Source organism: Psittacula echo (assembly GCF_963264785.1).
Source record: "Psittacula echo genome assembly, chromosome: 25".
Classification (NCBI taxonomy): Eukaryota; Metazoa; Chordata; class Aves; order Psittaciformes; family Psittacidae; genus Psittacula; species Psittacula echo.
In genome coordinates, this window is record NC_137760.1 from 461,156 (window position 1) to 477,622 (window position 16,467).

Here is a 16,467-nt window from a genome sequence, read left to right on the forward strand (position 1 = left end):
CCTCGAGGCACGCACCCTGTACAGCAGCACCCAGCCCGGGCTGGAGCAGGTGGGGAGAGGGTGATGGAGACCCTTGGGGTGACAGGGAGGGACACCAGGGTGATGGGATGTTGGGGTGTAAGCGGGTGACAGGGGGATGATGGGGACCTCATGGTGATGGGACCTTGGGTATAAGAGGATGCCATGAGATCAACATGGTTCTTGGGGTGACTGGGGCCTTGAATATAAGGGATGCCAGGGGGACAATGGAGACCTTGGGGTGATGGGACCTTGGGTATAAGGGGATGCTAGGGGTATGTCGTGGTTTAAGCCCAGGCCGTAAATTAGAACCACGCAGTCTACTTCCCCCCCCACCTTTCTTCCGTCCGCTCCTGGAGGGACGGGGAGGAGAATCGAAAGAATGCAACTCCCATGGGTTGAGATAAGAACAGTTTAATAACTAAGGTATAACACAAATCACTACTGCTACCACCAATAATAATAATGATAAAGCAAATAACAAGGAAAAGAATACAACCGCTCACCGACCGGTACCTCACCCCCACCCTGCAGTGATCCAGCCCTTCCGGGCCCTCTCAATTCTACATCCTGGGCATGACGTGCTGTGGTATGGAATACCTCTTTGGCTAGTTTGGGTCAGGTGTCCTGTCTCTGCTTCCTCCCGGCTTCTCCTCCTCCCTGGCAGAGCATGAGACTCACAAAGTCCTTGGTCAGTCTAAACATCGATGTTATCAGCACTGTTCCCAGGCCGAAAGTCAAAAACACAGTGCTGCAACAGCTACTAAGAAGAAATAAAAATGACTGCTGCTGCTGAACCCAGGACAGGGTACAATAGGGAACTTTAGAGTGATGGGGACCCCAGGGCAGGGAGGGATGCTGGGAGAGGTTAATGGAGACATGACAGGGACCCTGGGGTGATGGGGACAGTGGGATGAGGAGGACATGGCCAGGGTGGGACCATGGGGTATGAAAGGATGCTAGGGCTTGGAGACATTGGGGTGACAGGGAGCCCAGTGCAGGGGGGGTGCCAACGGGATGATGCCGGGGGGTGACAGAGACCCCAAGGCACCCAGGGGTGCTGTGTGTGGGTGCTGGGGACACCCTGGGGTGCCACTCCCAGCCTCCCCACTGTGCAGGGCAAGGTGCAGATGTGGGTCAATGTGTTCCCCATCAACCTCGGTCCCCCGGGACCCCCCGGTCGACATCACCCTACTGCTCACACTATCCCACAGTGTCACACACTGTCACAGTGTCACACTGTGCCACCCGCTGTCACACACACACCAATGTTTATTCTGAGACACCAGAACAGCTCCAGGGGGAGGCACTCCCGTTTCACTCGTGGTTGTGAGGCAAAAAGAGAACAAACCCCAGGAAAACTCCTTTTACACCACAACCAGTGCTGAGCACTTGGAAAAAGGCTCCCCCCCACAGCCACGTGTGTGCCCCCCGTACCCTGGGACCCCCACAGGGATCCATCCTGGCTGTGAGGGTCCCGCAAGGCTGCAGGGCATGGACACAGCTCCCCAGAATGCCATTGAGGAGGGTGCTGCCAAGGATGGGGCTGTGGATTTGCCATCCTGATGGCCCCAGAGCCGTTAAAGACTCCCCTGGGACAAACTGACCCAATGTCTCCTGGGTCCCTCTGGGGACCATCGTCTTGTGCTGGGGTCCCCAGGGGCGAGAGTGGATGCGACAACCAGCAAGAGAACACCAAGAAATCATTGACCAAAGCAGTCCCTGAGGTAGCATTAAACCACAACTCCCTGAAAGGCAGCAAAAGCTCCCGCTCCAAGGCAGGGAAATCCTTGGAGGAGCCCTGGGATGCAGCGAGCATCAAGGGGAAAGCTGTCAGAAGCCATGACACGACATGCAAACAGCACCGGCGCAGGGATCCACGTACAAAGAGAAGCTGTCTGGGCTCCACCACCAGCCTAAGGCAGGAGACAGAGCAGCCAGAGCGGGGTGAACAGCTTGGAAAATCCCTCCTGGAAGTGGAATCGCTTGGAGACAAGAGGCTGGGAAGGAACGAGGGATCTGGTGTGGAAACAGGCGCTCGGCCGGGCCCCGCCTGCTGGCATCCCTCACAGCCGAGGTGCTGACTCCTGCCCACGTCCCGACATCCTCCTGAACAACAGCCAAAGCAGAGCTCCTTCAGGAGGTGGCAGCTCCATCCCTGCAGCCATCACAGGATATGCTGGGGATCCCGGCTCCCACCAGGAGCAGCACTGGAGTTCTGGAGCCCAACATGAAACAGCAGCCGTCCCCAGTGGGATTCTGGGGGGACACAAAAGTCCCTGCCATGGGGGTCGGTCCATCATGCTCTGGCCAGTCTGGGAACGGTGGGAGGCAGGAGGTGGCTAGCAAGGACTAGCCATGGGCTATCCCTGCGTATTCCCAAGTCAATAGAAGTGTTTCCGGCTCTGCTCCTGCCACTTGTAGATGATGACTCCCATGACAATGGCAAAAACAATGGCAACGAGGGAGAAGAAGACGATCAAGAAGAGAGCCAGGCCACTCATGGGCTCCAGCGGTGCCTCCACTGGGACAGAGAGGAGGGAAACCAGTCCGTGAGCACCCCAAGAACCCAGCACTCCAGAACCCACGCTCCAGGAAACCCCTCCTGAGCTGCCATCCCTGGCAGTGTTCAAGGCCAGGTTGGACACAGGTGCTTGGAGCAAGCTCTCTAGTGGAAGGTGTCCCTGCCCGTGGCAGGGGTTGGAGCTGGAGGAGCTTTAAGCTCCCTTCCAACAAAAACCATTCCATGATTCTAGGTGGAGCTCAGCTTCTTTGCTCTCAAAATGATGTGGCTTCTCCTCCACAACCTTTTGAGTCCCTACGGCTCCCACCTTCCCCTCTGTGGGACCAGCAGCTCCTACTCACTTCCTGGCAGCTTCAGGTTGTCCACGACGGGCAGATAGACCTCCCTGTCCCGCTTCTCCTCCTCCGGGGTTCTCTCCACTGTCAGCTGGTAGAGCTTCAGGGAGATGATGTCGTGGTTGTCTGCAAGCAGAGCAGAACCACCATGTCCTGAGGCACCACGCACAGACACAGCTCTGGCCAGGGACCGAGTGCCTCAGGCAGCACCATGGGATGTTAGCACTTGGGGCAAAGGTGCTGCTCTGCCTTCCCAAGGTGGGAAAACTCACCTTCAGAGGGCAGGATCTATGCTGGGCTGAGCTGGGCCCTCAGCCAACGGGAACCTTTAAGCTAAACTGAAACCCACCAGCCCAAACTGGGATTAGCCCGTCAGCCACCCGAAGGGAAGGTGTTAGCATCGGCCTCACAGGGCCCTTTGCTTGTGCTGCTGGGGTTGTTAGTGGGACAAGGTGAGTGCTCCACACCAGCTCCCCGGGCACCAGGCAGGGATCTGGGAGAGAAAAGGAACTGCTGTTGGAGCCAACAACAGGCTCAGACACCCATCAATGCACTTCTGCAGAGGCAGAGCTCAAATCAGGCTGAAAACCTGCCCAAAGAGGCTCAGCGGTGTAACAGCAGAGCTCACAGCACCTCAACCAGCACCACGAGAGAAGTATTATGCAGAGGAGGGTGAAGGGCTGCAGCTTTAGGTCCCTCCCTCAATAAGGAGCAGCTCAGAGCTCTGAGGATGTGAAATCCAAAGCAAGATACCCCCAGAGCAGAGGCAGGGGGCAGGAGGGAGCTGTGGCTGCAGTGAAGGCCACTCCTCCCAGTGCTGCCCTTGGGGTTAACCCAGGCACCACGGGCTGTGGCAGGAGAGTGGAGGAGATTCTTTTCCAGTGCTTATCCTGCTTTCACTCCTTCCCAGAGGCTTGTTTTGGAGCAGCTCTGGCTGAGCTGCTACAGCCGCTTGGCTGCACTCTCTAAAGCAGGGAGGGGTTTAGGTGTTAGGTGCTGAATCCTGAGCCACACGGAGAGGGAACAGTGCTGGGGGGTGAAAGCCACATCAAGCGTTGCCTTGTTCCTCCTCCTCACCACGCCGCAGCTCACTCATACAACAGAGCCCCAACAGCAAGAGCAGCTCCAGAGCCTAAAGGGCCTGCAGGAAACCTGGAGAGGGGCTTGGGACAAGGGCAGTGGCTTTAACCTGCCAGAGGGGAGACTGAGAGGAGCTCTTAGGCAGAAGCTCTTCCCTGTGAGGGTGCTGAGGCGCTGGCACAGGGTGCCCAGAGAAGCTGTGGCTGCCCCATCCCTGGCAGTGTTCAAGGCCAGGTTGGACACAGGGGCTTGGAGCAAGCTGCTCCAGTGGAAGGTGTCCCTGCCCGTGGCGGGGGTTGGAGCTGGAGGAGCTTTAAGGTCCCTTTCAACCCAAACCATTCCAGGATTCTATGATTCCATAGGATATGTGAATATGTGAAGAGTGCTCTGTGCCTGGCCAGAGGAGGGCAGCCCCCTCCAGGTGCCAGGAAGCCAGACACCCACATTCCACTGATGACTTCCTTTAAGGAAGACCCATTTACCCCACAAAAGCAGCTCTGCCACTGCAAGTCACCAGGATCCACCCAGCACTAACCCCATTAACAAGGCACCAAATGGCTCAGAAAGGCTTTAATAAGCACAAAGTACACCCCTGCACCAGAGCTGCTGCTTCAGGTGCCTCAACAAAAGCTGGTTGTTCCTCAGCATCTCCAAGGTCAGGGCACATCCCAACTGCACCTTTTGTCCTTCTCTCCAGGGTGAGCCATGTTAATCCCATTTTGGGATCAGCAACAAGCTCTTGGGGTACAACAGTGCCTATGTTTTAGGGAAAACCGGCATTAAGATCAAGTCCAGCTTTGGTTTTGGAGTGATGAAAGAGATTCCAGGGCAGGGCTTGGTTTTAACTACCTGTGCACTCCCTTCTCCATAGGAACAAACACCAATAAACCTCCAAACAAACAACAGACACACCAGGAACACAAAGACCTTCAGAAGGGCGTCTTCCAAAGGGACAGAGCACGGTCACACTGCACCCGAGAGCAGGGAAAGCCTCCTCTGAGCAGCTGCAATGAAACAGCCCAGTCACGCAGGCAGGGCTGGGCTGGCAGCTCAGAACTGCTCTACTCAAGGTCTACAATGCTCTTGGTACGGCTTCACCTCAGCTACCACTTGTGGCAGGAGCCCAGGAGCTCACAACACAGAGGTGGGATCATCAGACACTTGTAGTAGGTGCTCTCTGACTTTAGAGCTCAGGAAAGGTCACATCATGCCAGTGAAGAGCCATGACCTCAGCTCTGCCCGTGCAGGCAGCTGGCGGGCACCATGGGCCTGTTGTCTCCTAACTGACCTCATGCTGCTTCTCCTCATTTGGGTAGGTGTCCACAAACACTCCCAGGCCCAGGAAGTTATCCTTGCTCCCAAAGACAGGTCCTAGGAGGAAGGAGAGGCTTTGATTAAGGATGGCAATGCCAGGCAGGTGTTGCAAAGCGGTTGTTACTCATTAAGTCAGGTAAGGAGGAAGCCTTGAGCAATGACTGAAGCACACAAAGCAGGCAGAGGAAGTCAGAGGGGCAGATGAAATCCCTTTCTCTTTGCTGCTCAAGGACTGAGTTTTCTCCATAGTCCAGATTTTAAGGAGCTGACTCCCAGTGCAAGAAGGACCACACTTCCCATTACACTGACCCCAAAACCAGGGCACAACAACCCCAAAGCCCTGACCCCCAATCTGATTCCAGCCTCCCAGTGCCTCTGCATGAGCAGCAGCTCAGGGAGGGGATCCTGCCCCTCTGCTGTGCTCTGGGGAGACCTCTCTGGAGACTTGATCCAGCTCTGGGGCAACAGCACAAGAGGGACCTGGAGCTGCTGGAGTGAGGCCAGAGGAAGCCACGGAGATGCTGCTGCGAGGGCTGGAGCAGCTCTGCTCTGGAGCCAGGCTGAAAGAGCTGGGCTGGGTCAGCCTGGACAAGAGAAGGCTCCTGAAGGGGAGACCTTACAGCAGCTCCAGTGCCTAAAGGGGCTGCAGGAAACCTGGAGAGGGACTTGGGACAAGGGCCTGTAGGGACAGGCCAAGGGCAATGGCTTTAACCTGCCAGAGGGGAGACTGAGATGAGCTCTTAGGCAGAAGCTCTTCCCTGTGAGGGTGCTGAGGCGCTGGCACAGGGTGCCCAGAGAAGCTGTGGCTGCCCAGAGAAGCTGTGGCTGCCCCATCCCTGGCAGTGTTCAAGGCCAGGTTGGACACCGGGGCTTGGAGCAAGCTGCTCTACTGGAAGGTGTCCCTGCTCCTGGCAGGGCTTGGAGCTGGAGGAGCTTTAAGGTCCTTTCCAATATGAACCATTCTATGAGAAGGTGGCACATTCCCGATACCAGTGACAGCAGCTACAGCCACGCTCACCTGCCTGCATGCGATCCTTGGTGTACCAGATGGCAAATCCATCCCCGTTCAGGTTCTTCTTGCCTTGCCCGTGGATTTTGAAGTGCTCCTGCATCTCCCCGTCACGCAGGTAACACGGCTGCAAGCAAAGGAGCAGGGATGGGACACGAGGCTGCCCCAGTGCCAGCACCCACTGCTGCTGTGCCCACGAGGGTTAGGGGACAGGCACCTCCAAGTCTGCACCATCCTCTGCCTGTCACAACAGCTCCGTGTGCCACTGCTCCATGTTCCCCTTGCCAACAGACCTTGCTATCCCATAGTTTGGTTGTGAGCAATAATTAATCCCAAGGGACATCATTAAGCCAAGGGAACAGGTTGTTACCCAAGGCTAGAGAAAGCCAAGGAACCGCTTTTCATCTCGCACTACTCTGAGATCAGGAATTCACACACAGGAAAAGGAGAGTGGAATAATGGAGGAGCAGCTCCTGCTTCCTGATGGGCCAGTTGTTTCCTGAGCTCCCAACAAATTCCCTGTGCTAAGGGGCAGATTTGCTCATGGGATGTTGGGAAGGCGGCTGGTGGGAAGCTCATGGGATGTTGGGGGGCTTCGCTTGGAAGCCACTTTTCCTGAGAGCCAACTCAAGGAACAGGAAAGGAAGCCCAAAGGAAAAGCAATCTCCCTCGATATATCACTAAACCAGAACACAATGGATCACTCTGATCTCATGGGGTGTTTTCCAAACCCCTGTGGAGCGGGGCTGGATCCTGGGGCACAACATCCCCATTGATTTCAGCCCACATTGAAATTCAATGGGAATTATGAAGGAATTCAAGGCAGCTCTGCTGTGTGCCAGGTGACACACTGTACCCATAACCACATCACGCTGCTGCTTTACCAGCCCCACAGATCTGGACATGGCAAAGGGAGCAGCAGCTCCAGCCACAGTGCACGCATGTGGAGATGATACAGCCATGGGAGACCCCACGCACGCCCAATGCCCATGGGGTGGCTCAGCCCTTGCAGGAGCCACCACACCAAAAGCTGGCGGCTGCAGGGATTCCAGCCCTAACCCCCACAGCTCTCCCTGCCCTGCTCTACAACCCCAGACAGCTTCCCCAATACCCCTTCAATCGCCCCATCAAACCCCCTCACACCCGCTGGCCTGGAGCCCCCCGCTCCCCATTTTACCCATTTCTCTCCTGATACCCCCCCAACACCCTCCATTTACCTCAAACCCCTTCACCACCACCCTCATTCCTGCCCATACGCTGCATCCCTTACTAAGGACCACCCCCCAAGTCCCCCGGTTCAGCCTCCAGCCCCCCTAAACCCCCTGCCCAAGGCCCCACTTCCCCTTTGATCACCCCAAACCCTCCCCCAACCTGTCCTTAACCCCTCCTCGAGTCCCCTCACCCCAAACGGAGACCCCACGGTCCCAACCCTCACCCCTGTTATAATAATTCAATCTTAGCCACGACTGATTTCCAAATATTTTATTTACACCCCCAGCCCCCCGTGGTGCCCCCCCCCGTGCTCACCACTCGGGTCCAGACCGCTCCCTGCTTGCTCTGCACATCGGGGGTGAGGCGGATGAACTGGGTCATGACCATGGCGTTACCCTGCAGGTCCCACAGCCCCGAGCTGGCCGAGCCCACACCTGAGGCCCACAACGCGCTGTCGGTACTGGACACCGGGCACCTGCCCCCAGCGCCCTGCCCCGCCCCACTCACCCTGGTAGGGTTTGGAGAGCGAGTGCTCCCCTTGAGGTGCTCCTCCGTCTGCTCGGCCCGCGGCCCGCTCAGCGCCAGCGCCAGCAGCACCAGCACAGACCCATACCCCCCCGACGCCGCCATCTTGCCCCCACCGCCCGCGCTCCGCCCCGCCCGCCCATTGGCCAGCTCGCCGCCCCGAGCTCGCCCATTGGTTGCCTTGCGCAGGCCCGCGGTGAGCGGGTTGGAGGAGAGGACTGTCAATGGAGAGGAGAGGGCTGCGCGCAAGGGCTGATGGGTAACTTCTTTCTGGCTACCTTAAAGGATCCGCGCCGGCTCCTGACGGGCAATGGATTGAGGTGCCCGCCCCCAGGTCCTAGTGCCCCTCCTCGATTCTAGTGCCCCTCCCGCCAACCACAGATCCTAGTGCCCCCCTCCCCAGTCCTATTGCTCCCTCCCCCAGATCCTAATGCCCCCCTCCAGGTCTTAGTGCCCCCTTCCCGGTCCTAGTGACCCCCTCCAGGTCTTAGTGCCCCCCAAGATCCTAATTCCCACCTCCCCAGGTCCCAGCGCTCCCCCGCAAGCTCCTGCTCACCTTACTTCCCCCTGCACCTCACACACCCACCTTCCCCAGGGGGGCTCAACTCCCACCTAATGGATACCCCTACCTCTTTCCCACTCCTTTGCATTCCGCTGCGCTTCCACACCCATCCCCTTGATTCATCCACCACTGCGAACCCCACCAGCCCAGTTCTGCCATCGCCCCTTTAAGGCCGTGCGTCGGATGGCTGGCGGTAGGGTGTGACGCAGACCTACGCGGGGCTGGAAGGGGGCGCGGCATGAGGAGGTTGCGAGACGCCAACATGGCGGCGGGGGGCGAGAGCGGGGTGCCATCGGTGCTGCTGCTGCTGCCGCCGCCGCCGCCGCCGCCGCCGCTGCTGCTGCTGCTGCTGCTGGCGGCGCTGCCCGGCGCTGCGGCCGCCGTTGCCGTGTCCCGCCCGGGGCCGCCGGACGGGGACAACGTGGTGCTGGGGATGCGGCTGGAAGAGAGCACGAAGCCGGCGCCGGCGGCTCCGTCCCGCGGGCCCATCCGTGTGACGGAGGGCAGCGAGCTGCTGCTGCGCTTTTACGGGCAGGGGCTGGGCCCTAGCACCGGGGAACGGGTGGCGTTCGCCGAGCTGCGCCCGGCCGAGAACGGTTCTGCCCCGAACGGCTCCTGCTCCTATCGCACCCAGGACGTGGTGGTGCAGCCGGGCCCCACGGAGCTCTTTGACACCTCGGCCCTGCTGCGGGTCCGGGTCCGCGCCCTGCGCAAGGGCGAGAAGGTAAAAACCTACGTGTTGTGCACGCAGCGCCGGGCTGGCCAGGCCTGGCTGCCCCATCCCGACTCCGACGGCTGGCTCATGGTGTTGGAGGAGAAGAAGTCGCTGTTGCCACTGTGGCTGCAGGTGATCCTGATCGTGGGGCTGCTGGTGCTGTCGGGCATCTTCAGCGGGCTCAACCTGGGCCTCATGGCGCTGGACCCCATGGAGCTGCGCATCGTGCAGAACTGCGGCACCGACACCGAGAAGCGCTACGCCCGCCGGATCGAGCCCATCCGCCGCAAAGGGAACTACCTGCTGTGCTCCCTGCTGCTGGGCAACGTGCTGGTGAACACCACCCTCACCATCTTCCTCGATGACCTCATCGGTTCTGGCATCGGCGCCGTCGTCGCTTCCACCATCGGCATCGTCATCTTCGGGGAGATCGTGCCCCAAGCGCTCTGCTCCCGCCACGGCTTGGCCGTGGGCGCCAACACCATCGTGGTGACCAAGTTCTTCATGCTGGTGACGTTCCCCCTCTCTTACCCCATCAGCAAGCTCCTCGACTGCATCCTGGGCCAGGAGATCGGCACCGTCTACAACCGGGAGAAGCTGGTGGAGATGCTGAAGGTGACGGAGCCCTACAACGACCTGGTGAGGGAAGAGCTCAACATGATCCAGGGAGCCCTGGAGCTCCGCACCAAGACAGTGGAGGACGTGATGACTCCACTGCAGAACTGCTTCATGATCAACAGCGACGCCATCCTGGACTTCAACACCATGTCGGAGATCATGGAGAGCGGCTACACCCGCATCCCTGTCTACGAGGAGGAGCGCTCCAACATCATGGACATTCTCTACGTCAAGGACTTGGCTTTCGTTGACCCTGATGACTGCACCCCCCTCAAGACCATCACCAAGTTCTACAACCACCCCGTCCACGTCGTCTTCCACGACACCAAGCTGGATGCCATGTTGGAGGAGTTCAAAAAGGGTAAGGGGGTGCCGCTGCTTCCGTGGGGTGCATGCAGGGCACAGGACACCAGGGACACGGTGCTGGGCACAGGCGGCTGAACCAGGAGCCTCCCGTTCTCTGCCCATGGCCAGCGCCAGCCTCAGGAGCCACTTTGGGAGCGTTCACTTGGGTTTCATCACCAGCCCTGGAGACCCTTGGATAGAAAATGAGAGCTGGGAGGTTGCTGGGCTCCCAGGTCTGGGCTTGGCTCCCTCCTCCCAGCCCTGTTTCCACTCCGCTGCCTGCTCATGGGGCTGGGAGCAGGAGCAGGGTGCTGCAGGCTGAGCCCTCCCGCATGTGCTTTCAGGCTGGGAACCCCCCTGCCCTTCCCAGCTTCCAGTGTGGGAGCGGGATGAAGATCCCGGCTGGGGTGGGGGATGCCGGGCTCAGCCTCGCTCCTGCAGCCACATCCCTGTGTCCTGTCGTGCTCAGGGGGTGTCGTGATGGGATTTAAGGGGTCAGGTAATTGCACCCGCAGCAAAAGCTTGGCTGGAGCTTGGGAGAGGGTTTGGGAGCCACTAGATCCAAGCTTGCCTCGTGTGTAAGGGTAGGGAGGAGGCAGCAGCTCCAAAAGCATGGGCACGGGAGCTTGGGACGGCTCCTTGTGGCAATGCCAATGGCATCTCAGCATCATTCCCTTCAGTTCGTCCCATCCCACTCCAGCCCAGCCCCAGCACCCAGCAGCAGAGAACTCGAGTTCTCTTGGTGCCGGAGCCGGTGTTATCCCGGTTGCTGGCACCGGCTTTCCCTCCGGCAAATCCTTCCTAAGGGTTTTAAAGGCGCTCATTCCGGTTACAAAGCCACCCACGGCCCACAGGGCTGGATTTCAGCCGCCTCTCAGGCTCAGGGCCCTGCTTTGTGGTGCTGGTTTGAGCCGAGCCCCTTTCCTCATGGATGCAGCTCCGTGCTGGGGCTCTGCCCTCATGGCCCTGATGGGCACCCGGAGCAGAAGCAGCTCCGGTGCCCTTTGCCCAGGGGATCCCAGCGTTTGCTTTGCCACCGGCCTCTCCCGGGGGAGCTCATCCCAAGAGGAGCCGCCTGGGTCAGGCATCCCCATCCCCATCCCTGCCTGTGCACACCCCAGGTGAGGGGTTCCCAGAGCCATGAGCTCAGGGAGGTTTCACCCCTCTGAGCATCAGCGTTACTGGAGCAGCTCTGCTCTGGAGCCAGGCTGAGAGAGCTGGGCTGGGTCAGCCTGGAGAAGAGAAGGCTCCTTAAGGGGAGACCTTAGAGCAGCTCCAGTGCCTAAAGGGGCTGCAGGAAACCTGGAGAGGGGCTTGGGACAAGGGCCTGTAGGGACAGGCCAAGCGGAATGGCTTTAACCTGCCAGAGGGGAGACTGAGATGAGCTCTTAGGCAGAAGCTCTTCCCTGGGAGGGTGCTGAGGCGCTGGCACAGGGTGCCCAGAGAAGCTGTGGCTGCCCCATCCCTGGCAGCGTTCAAGGCCAGGTTGGACACAGGGGCTTGGAGCAAGCTGCTCTAGTGGAAGGTGTCCCTGCCCGTGGCAGGGGTTGGAACTGGATGAGCTTTAGGGTCCCTTCCAACCCAAACCAGGCTGGGGTTCTATGAGCACAGGAAGCTCTGTGGTCCCTTCCCCATCAGCTTTCCCCTGTGCCTGCAGCCAGCAGCTGTATAACCAAACAGCTCGTGTCAGGGCAGGCACATTGGTGCTGAGCAGAGCAGGATGACACCTTGCTGCTGGCCTCGGGGTGAGTGTAGAGCTTCAAGAGGCCCAAGTGATTCTCTGTGGGGCTGTGCTGTGGTTGGGGAGGGAGCGTCATCACCTTCCTCCCTGCCTCAGTTTCCCCAGGCTAAGGAGTCCATGCTGTGGGTGCAGTGACCTGGCCTGGGCGCGCTCTGGTGTTCCACACACTGCTCCTTTCCCTGGAGCAGAGCTGGGTGTTCCTTGTCCAAGGAGCTTTTCCCAATGGATGTATGTAATTTGGGGATGGTGCAGGAGAAACGTACCCAGGGGCAGGGCCAGCCCGGATTCCAGCTTTGGATTTAGCTGGAATAAGGCAAACTGCATCCTGCCTACACAGGGTTTGTGACAGGGAATGGGCTCCCGGGGGCACATTCCATCTCCTGGGAGCCTCATTGCCAAGCCCTCCCCTCACCCTGGTGCCTGGCCTCGATCACTGCCATGGCGCTGGGGGTTGGTGCCCAGCCCAGGGCCATGTCTGCCTCTGAGCTGGTTCATTGTTTGCTAGGCAGGCGGGTGGTGGGATGGGAAGCAGTGGTCCCAGTGACCCCCCCGGGAATTGGGGGATTCCCCTTCCAACATCCCATGTGCCGATCCATAGGGAAGTCCCACCTGGCCATCGTGCAGAAGGTGAACAACGAGGGCGAAGGGGACCCCTTCTACGAGGTGCTGGGGCTGGTGACGCTGGAGGATGTCATCGAGGAGATCATCAAGTCGGAGATCTTGGACGAGTCGGACACGTACAGTAGGTGTTGGGCTCGGTCCTTGCCCCCTCCTCATCCCTTGTCCCACTGTATCCTGCTGACATCCTGCTCCCCACAGCCGACAACCGCAGCAGGAAGCTCGTGAACAACCACAAGGGCAAACGGGACTTCTCGGCCTTCAAGGACCCCGTTGGGGAGCAGAAGGTGAAGGTCTCCCCACAGCTGCTCTTGGCTGCCCACCGCTTCCTCTCCACAGGTAAAGGGAAGGGTGTTTCATGGTGGGGGGAGCCCCCTGAAGGTCAGGGCACCCCTTGGCTTGGTCCAATGGCTCCAGCAGCTCCCCAGCACTGACCCGGTGGGCTCCGTGTGCTGCCGTGTCCCTGGGCTCCATTCCTGTCCCCCCACAAAGGAAGAGTCGCTCCAACCATGTAGTTCAGGAGTTATGGGGTGCTGGTGTCTCATCCCGCTCCCCTCCCCTCTGTCCCAACCCCAGAATGGGAATGGATGGGGCTCAAGGGTGCCTGTGATGCTCAGAAGGTCCCTGTCCCTCCAGCGTGGTCCCGTTCCCTGTGTCCCTAAGGCTGGGGGCGGCCTTGCTGGGGACCCAGAGCTTATGTTGGGTGCGCTTCTGCCCCAGGGAGGTGTCAATGAGGATGTCAGGAGGGGAGGCACCTTCCTGTGGAGGGACAAGGACCGTGACTCTGAGCCTTTTTCTCCCCCTTTGGCTCTCAGAGGTGACGCTCTTCACCCCCACCTACATCTCGGAGAAGATCCTCCTGCGGCTCCTCAAGTACTCCCACGTCATCCAGGAGCTGAAATTCAATGAGGGCAACAAGAAGGCCCCACACCACTTCCTCTACTGCAAGAACAAAGCAGCCGACTACTTCACCCTCATCCTGCAGGTACCCGGGTGCCACCACGCACGTGGGGTCCCCTGCGTGAGCCGTCACCCCCGGCCACGCAGTGACGGGGTTTGGGGTCTCTCATCCAGCCCAGTGCTGCGGGATGGGGCTTAAGGAACCCAACCCCTTCTCTCCCTCGCAGGGTAAGGTGGAGGTGGAGACGGGCAAGGAGTGCATGAAGTTTGAAGCTGGAGCTTTCTCCTACTACGGGGTGATGGCCATCAGCCCCTCTCCTACTGGTAAGCACCGCCACATCGCTTGGGTGCCAGCATGGGGAGAGCCTCCCACCCTGCATTAGAGCTGCTGGTGGGAATAGGAGATGCTGGAGCCCCCACTGGTGCCCCTTGAGCTGCCCTTGGGGGGCTGTGACACTGACCCTCATGGTGCTCAGTGTCAGCAGCACCCATCCATGGGCGCTGTGAGGAGCAGAGGGACCTCCAGCCACCCTCCCCTTCACACAGAGGCTTCTCTTGACCTTGTCCTCTGTGTTATCTGGTCCATCTCTGTACCCTGTGTCCAAGCACATCACCTTGTCCCCAGAACCCCAACTTGTCCCTAACGCGTGTGCGGTGACTGAGCCACCGGTTTGGAGTCAGTGTCCTTGGTCCTGGTCCCTGTCCCTGTCCCCTGGTGCAAGGGGGAGCGGAGGGTTGGGTGGGTCAGATCCGGTGCTATAGGGCTGCACTGGGGTGGGCACACATCCCATCGCTCCCTGTCACCACTGGGATCTGTGTCCCTGGAGCCTGCAGGATGGGGATCTCCCTGCACGGAGCCAGGGCAGCATCACCAGGGGCTCAGCACCCTGTTACGGGCAGGCACAGGACCCGGGGGGGTGGTGCAGGGCATGGCTGATCCCATCCCTCCCATCCCGCAGAGATGCGCTCCCCATCCCATGTCAGCAGCCTCAACCACTCGGCATCCCTCAACTACCACGAGCGCTCCGACTCCATCTCCTCTCCCATCAGCGGCAGCACCAACCAGCTCAACACCAGCACCAGCACCCAGTACGTGCCCGACTTCAGCGTCCGTGCCCTCAGCGACCTCCAGTTCGTCAAGGTGAGGGTTGTGGGGCACGAATGTGGTGGGGAGCGGCTGAGGGACCTGGAGGGGTTTAACCTGGAGAAGAGAAGGCTCAGGGGGGACCTCAGAGCAGCTCCCAGGGCCTAAAGGAGCTGCAGGGATGCTGGAGAGGGACTCTTCATCAGGGACTGTAGCGATAGGACAAGGGGTGATGGGTTCAAACTGAAACAGGAGGGATTTAGGTTGGATCTTAGGCAGAAGCTCTTCCCTGTGAGGGTGCTGAGGCGCTGGCACAGGGTGCCCAGAGAAGCTGTGGCTGCCCCATCCCTGGCAGTGTTCAAGGCCAGGTTGGACACAGGGGCTTGGAGCAAGCTGCTCCAGTGGAAGGGGTCCCTGCCCGTGGCAGGGGCTGGAGCTGGATGAGCTTTAAGCTCCCTGTGACCCAACCCATTCTGTGATTCATTCTATGACAAGAAGAAACAGCCTCAAGCTGCACCAGGGCAGGTTTAGATGGAGCTGAGGAACAATTCCTTGTCCAGAGGGTGCTCAGGCATTGGAACAGGCTGCCCAGGGCAGGGCTGCAGTCACCGTCCCTGCAAGTGTTCACACACCCTCAGTGCCATGGGTTATTGATGGCCTTGGCAGTGCTGGGAATGGTTGGACTTGATCCTAAAGCGCTTTCCCATCCTCATTGATTCCATAGCTCTAAGGTGGGCTGGATGCCCATAGGGATGCTCTTGTGGGTCCAGCCCCACTCCTCACTCCTTCCCTTCTCCCTTTGCCCCTACAGATCATGCGCCACGAGTACCACAACGCCCTGACAGCCTCTCGCATGGACAGTTGTCCCCAGTCCCCCGACAGCAACTGTCCCAGTGCAGACACGGATGCACCGGAGAAACCGGAACCTTCCAGCACTGCCGACGAGACCACGAGCCTCCTGAACAAGAGGAACTGCCTGAGCCGGCGGAGCAACCACAGCCTCTTGGAAAACTCCATCTGACCCCGGCCCCGCCGGCACGGGCTCGGTTTAGGGGACCCTTTTCTTCCTAAGTAGGTGACACCGTGCCGGGGTGCCCGGAGAAGGCTGGTTGATCCCTTGGTGGCAACGTGGTGGTAAACGGAGCTGGGATCTGCTGCTGCATTTCCACGCTGGTTTCTTTGTGATCCATCTCCAGGGTGGCACAAACCCTCGTTCAGCTCAGGGAGATTCAGGTCTCGGAGTTGGGAGGGCTCTGCCGTGGCCATCCCAGCCCCTCTCCCGTGGTTTTTATATGGGGGGGCACCGGGGATGTGACACGATGGTGGCGTCTCATCCTTCTCCGTGCCTGTCGTTCCCCTTTCCTGCTGGCCCGGGAGACCGCGAGGACATGGCAATGGAGAGAGGTTGGCATCAGGCCTGAGGCCACAGGGATGGTCCCTGGTGCAAAGCCACCACCACCGGAGCTCAGACTTGACCCCCTCTGCCCCTCACCGGTGTCACGAGCGCGCTGAGGACGGCAGAGCCGGGTCCTTTTTGTCATTTTGTGTGTGTCCCCCCCAAGGGGGTGGTTTTGGTGCCTTCCCCCCCTCCCAGCTCCATGGGGGGTCTCGGGGTAGGACATGGGGCCGGGGGCACAAAGCTAGTGACCAAAGTTGTACAAGCAGGATGGGGCCAGCACCGGGGGGGACCCCCAGAGCCATGGGTGGCCTCAGGGCAGGTCCTGGGGACCTGGTGCCCCATAGAGGGGGGTGAAGGAGACGTGTGTCCCCCCCAAAAGCACAAGTTCCCTGGGTATCCTCTGTAAGTTATTAGGAGAAGGTGAATCATTGTCGTTAATTCCATCTTGATGCTCAGATCCGGGGGCCT

The 16,467-nt window shown here is 59.6% G+C and overlaps 2 protein-coding genes across 2 annotated transcripts; one reads left to right on the forward strand and one right to left on the reverse strand.

The window, feature by feature from the left end:
* Window positions 1-2,402: 2,402 nt before the first annotated feature.
* LOC308230024 (VIP36-like protein) lies at window positions 2,403-8,190 on the reverse strand (the record flags this gene model as incomplete). Its single annotated transcript, XM_080634475.1, is given in 10 exon segments — window positions 2,403-2,542; window positions 2,884-3,003; window positions 3,227-3,370; window positions 3,955-4,009; window positions 5,246-5,328; window positions 6,290-6,407; window positions 7,808-7,926; window positions 8,000-8,029; window positions 8,032-8,092; window positions 8,095-8,190. Coding segments are annotated over 10 exon segments (966 nt in total).
* Window positions 8,191-8,905: 715 nt separating this feature from the next.
* CNNM4 (cyclin and CBS domain divalent metal cation transport mediator 4) lies at window positions 8,906-16,356 on the forward strand. Its single transcript, XM_080634717.1, has 7 exons — window positions 8,906-10,273; window positions 12,597-12,740; window positions 12,818-12,955; window positions 13,432-13,601; window positions 13,744-13,840; window positions 14,476-14,657; window positions 15,412-16,356. The coding sequence occupies exons 1-7, from the start codon at window positions 9,013-9,015 to the stop codon at window positions 15,619-15,621; spliced, it is 2,202 nt and encodes a 733-aa protein (XP_080490843.1). The 5' UTR covers window positions 8,906-9,012; the 3' UTR covers window positions 15,622-16,356.
* The last annotated feature ends 111 nt before the right edge of the window (window positions 16,357-16,467 follow it).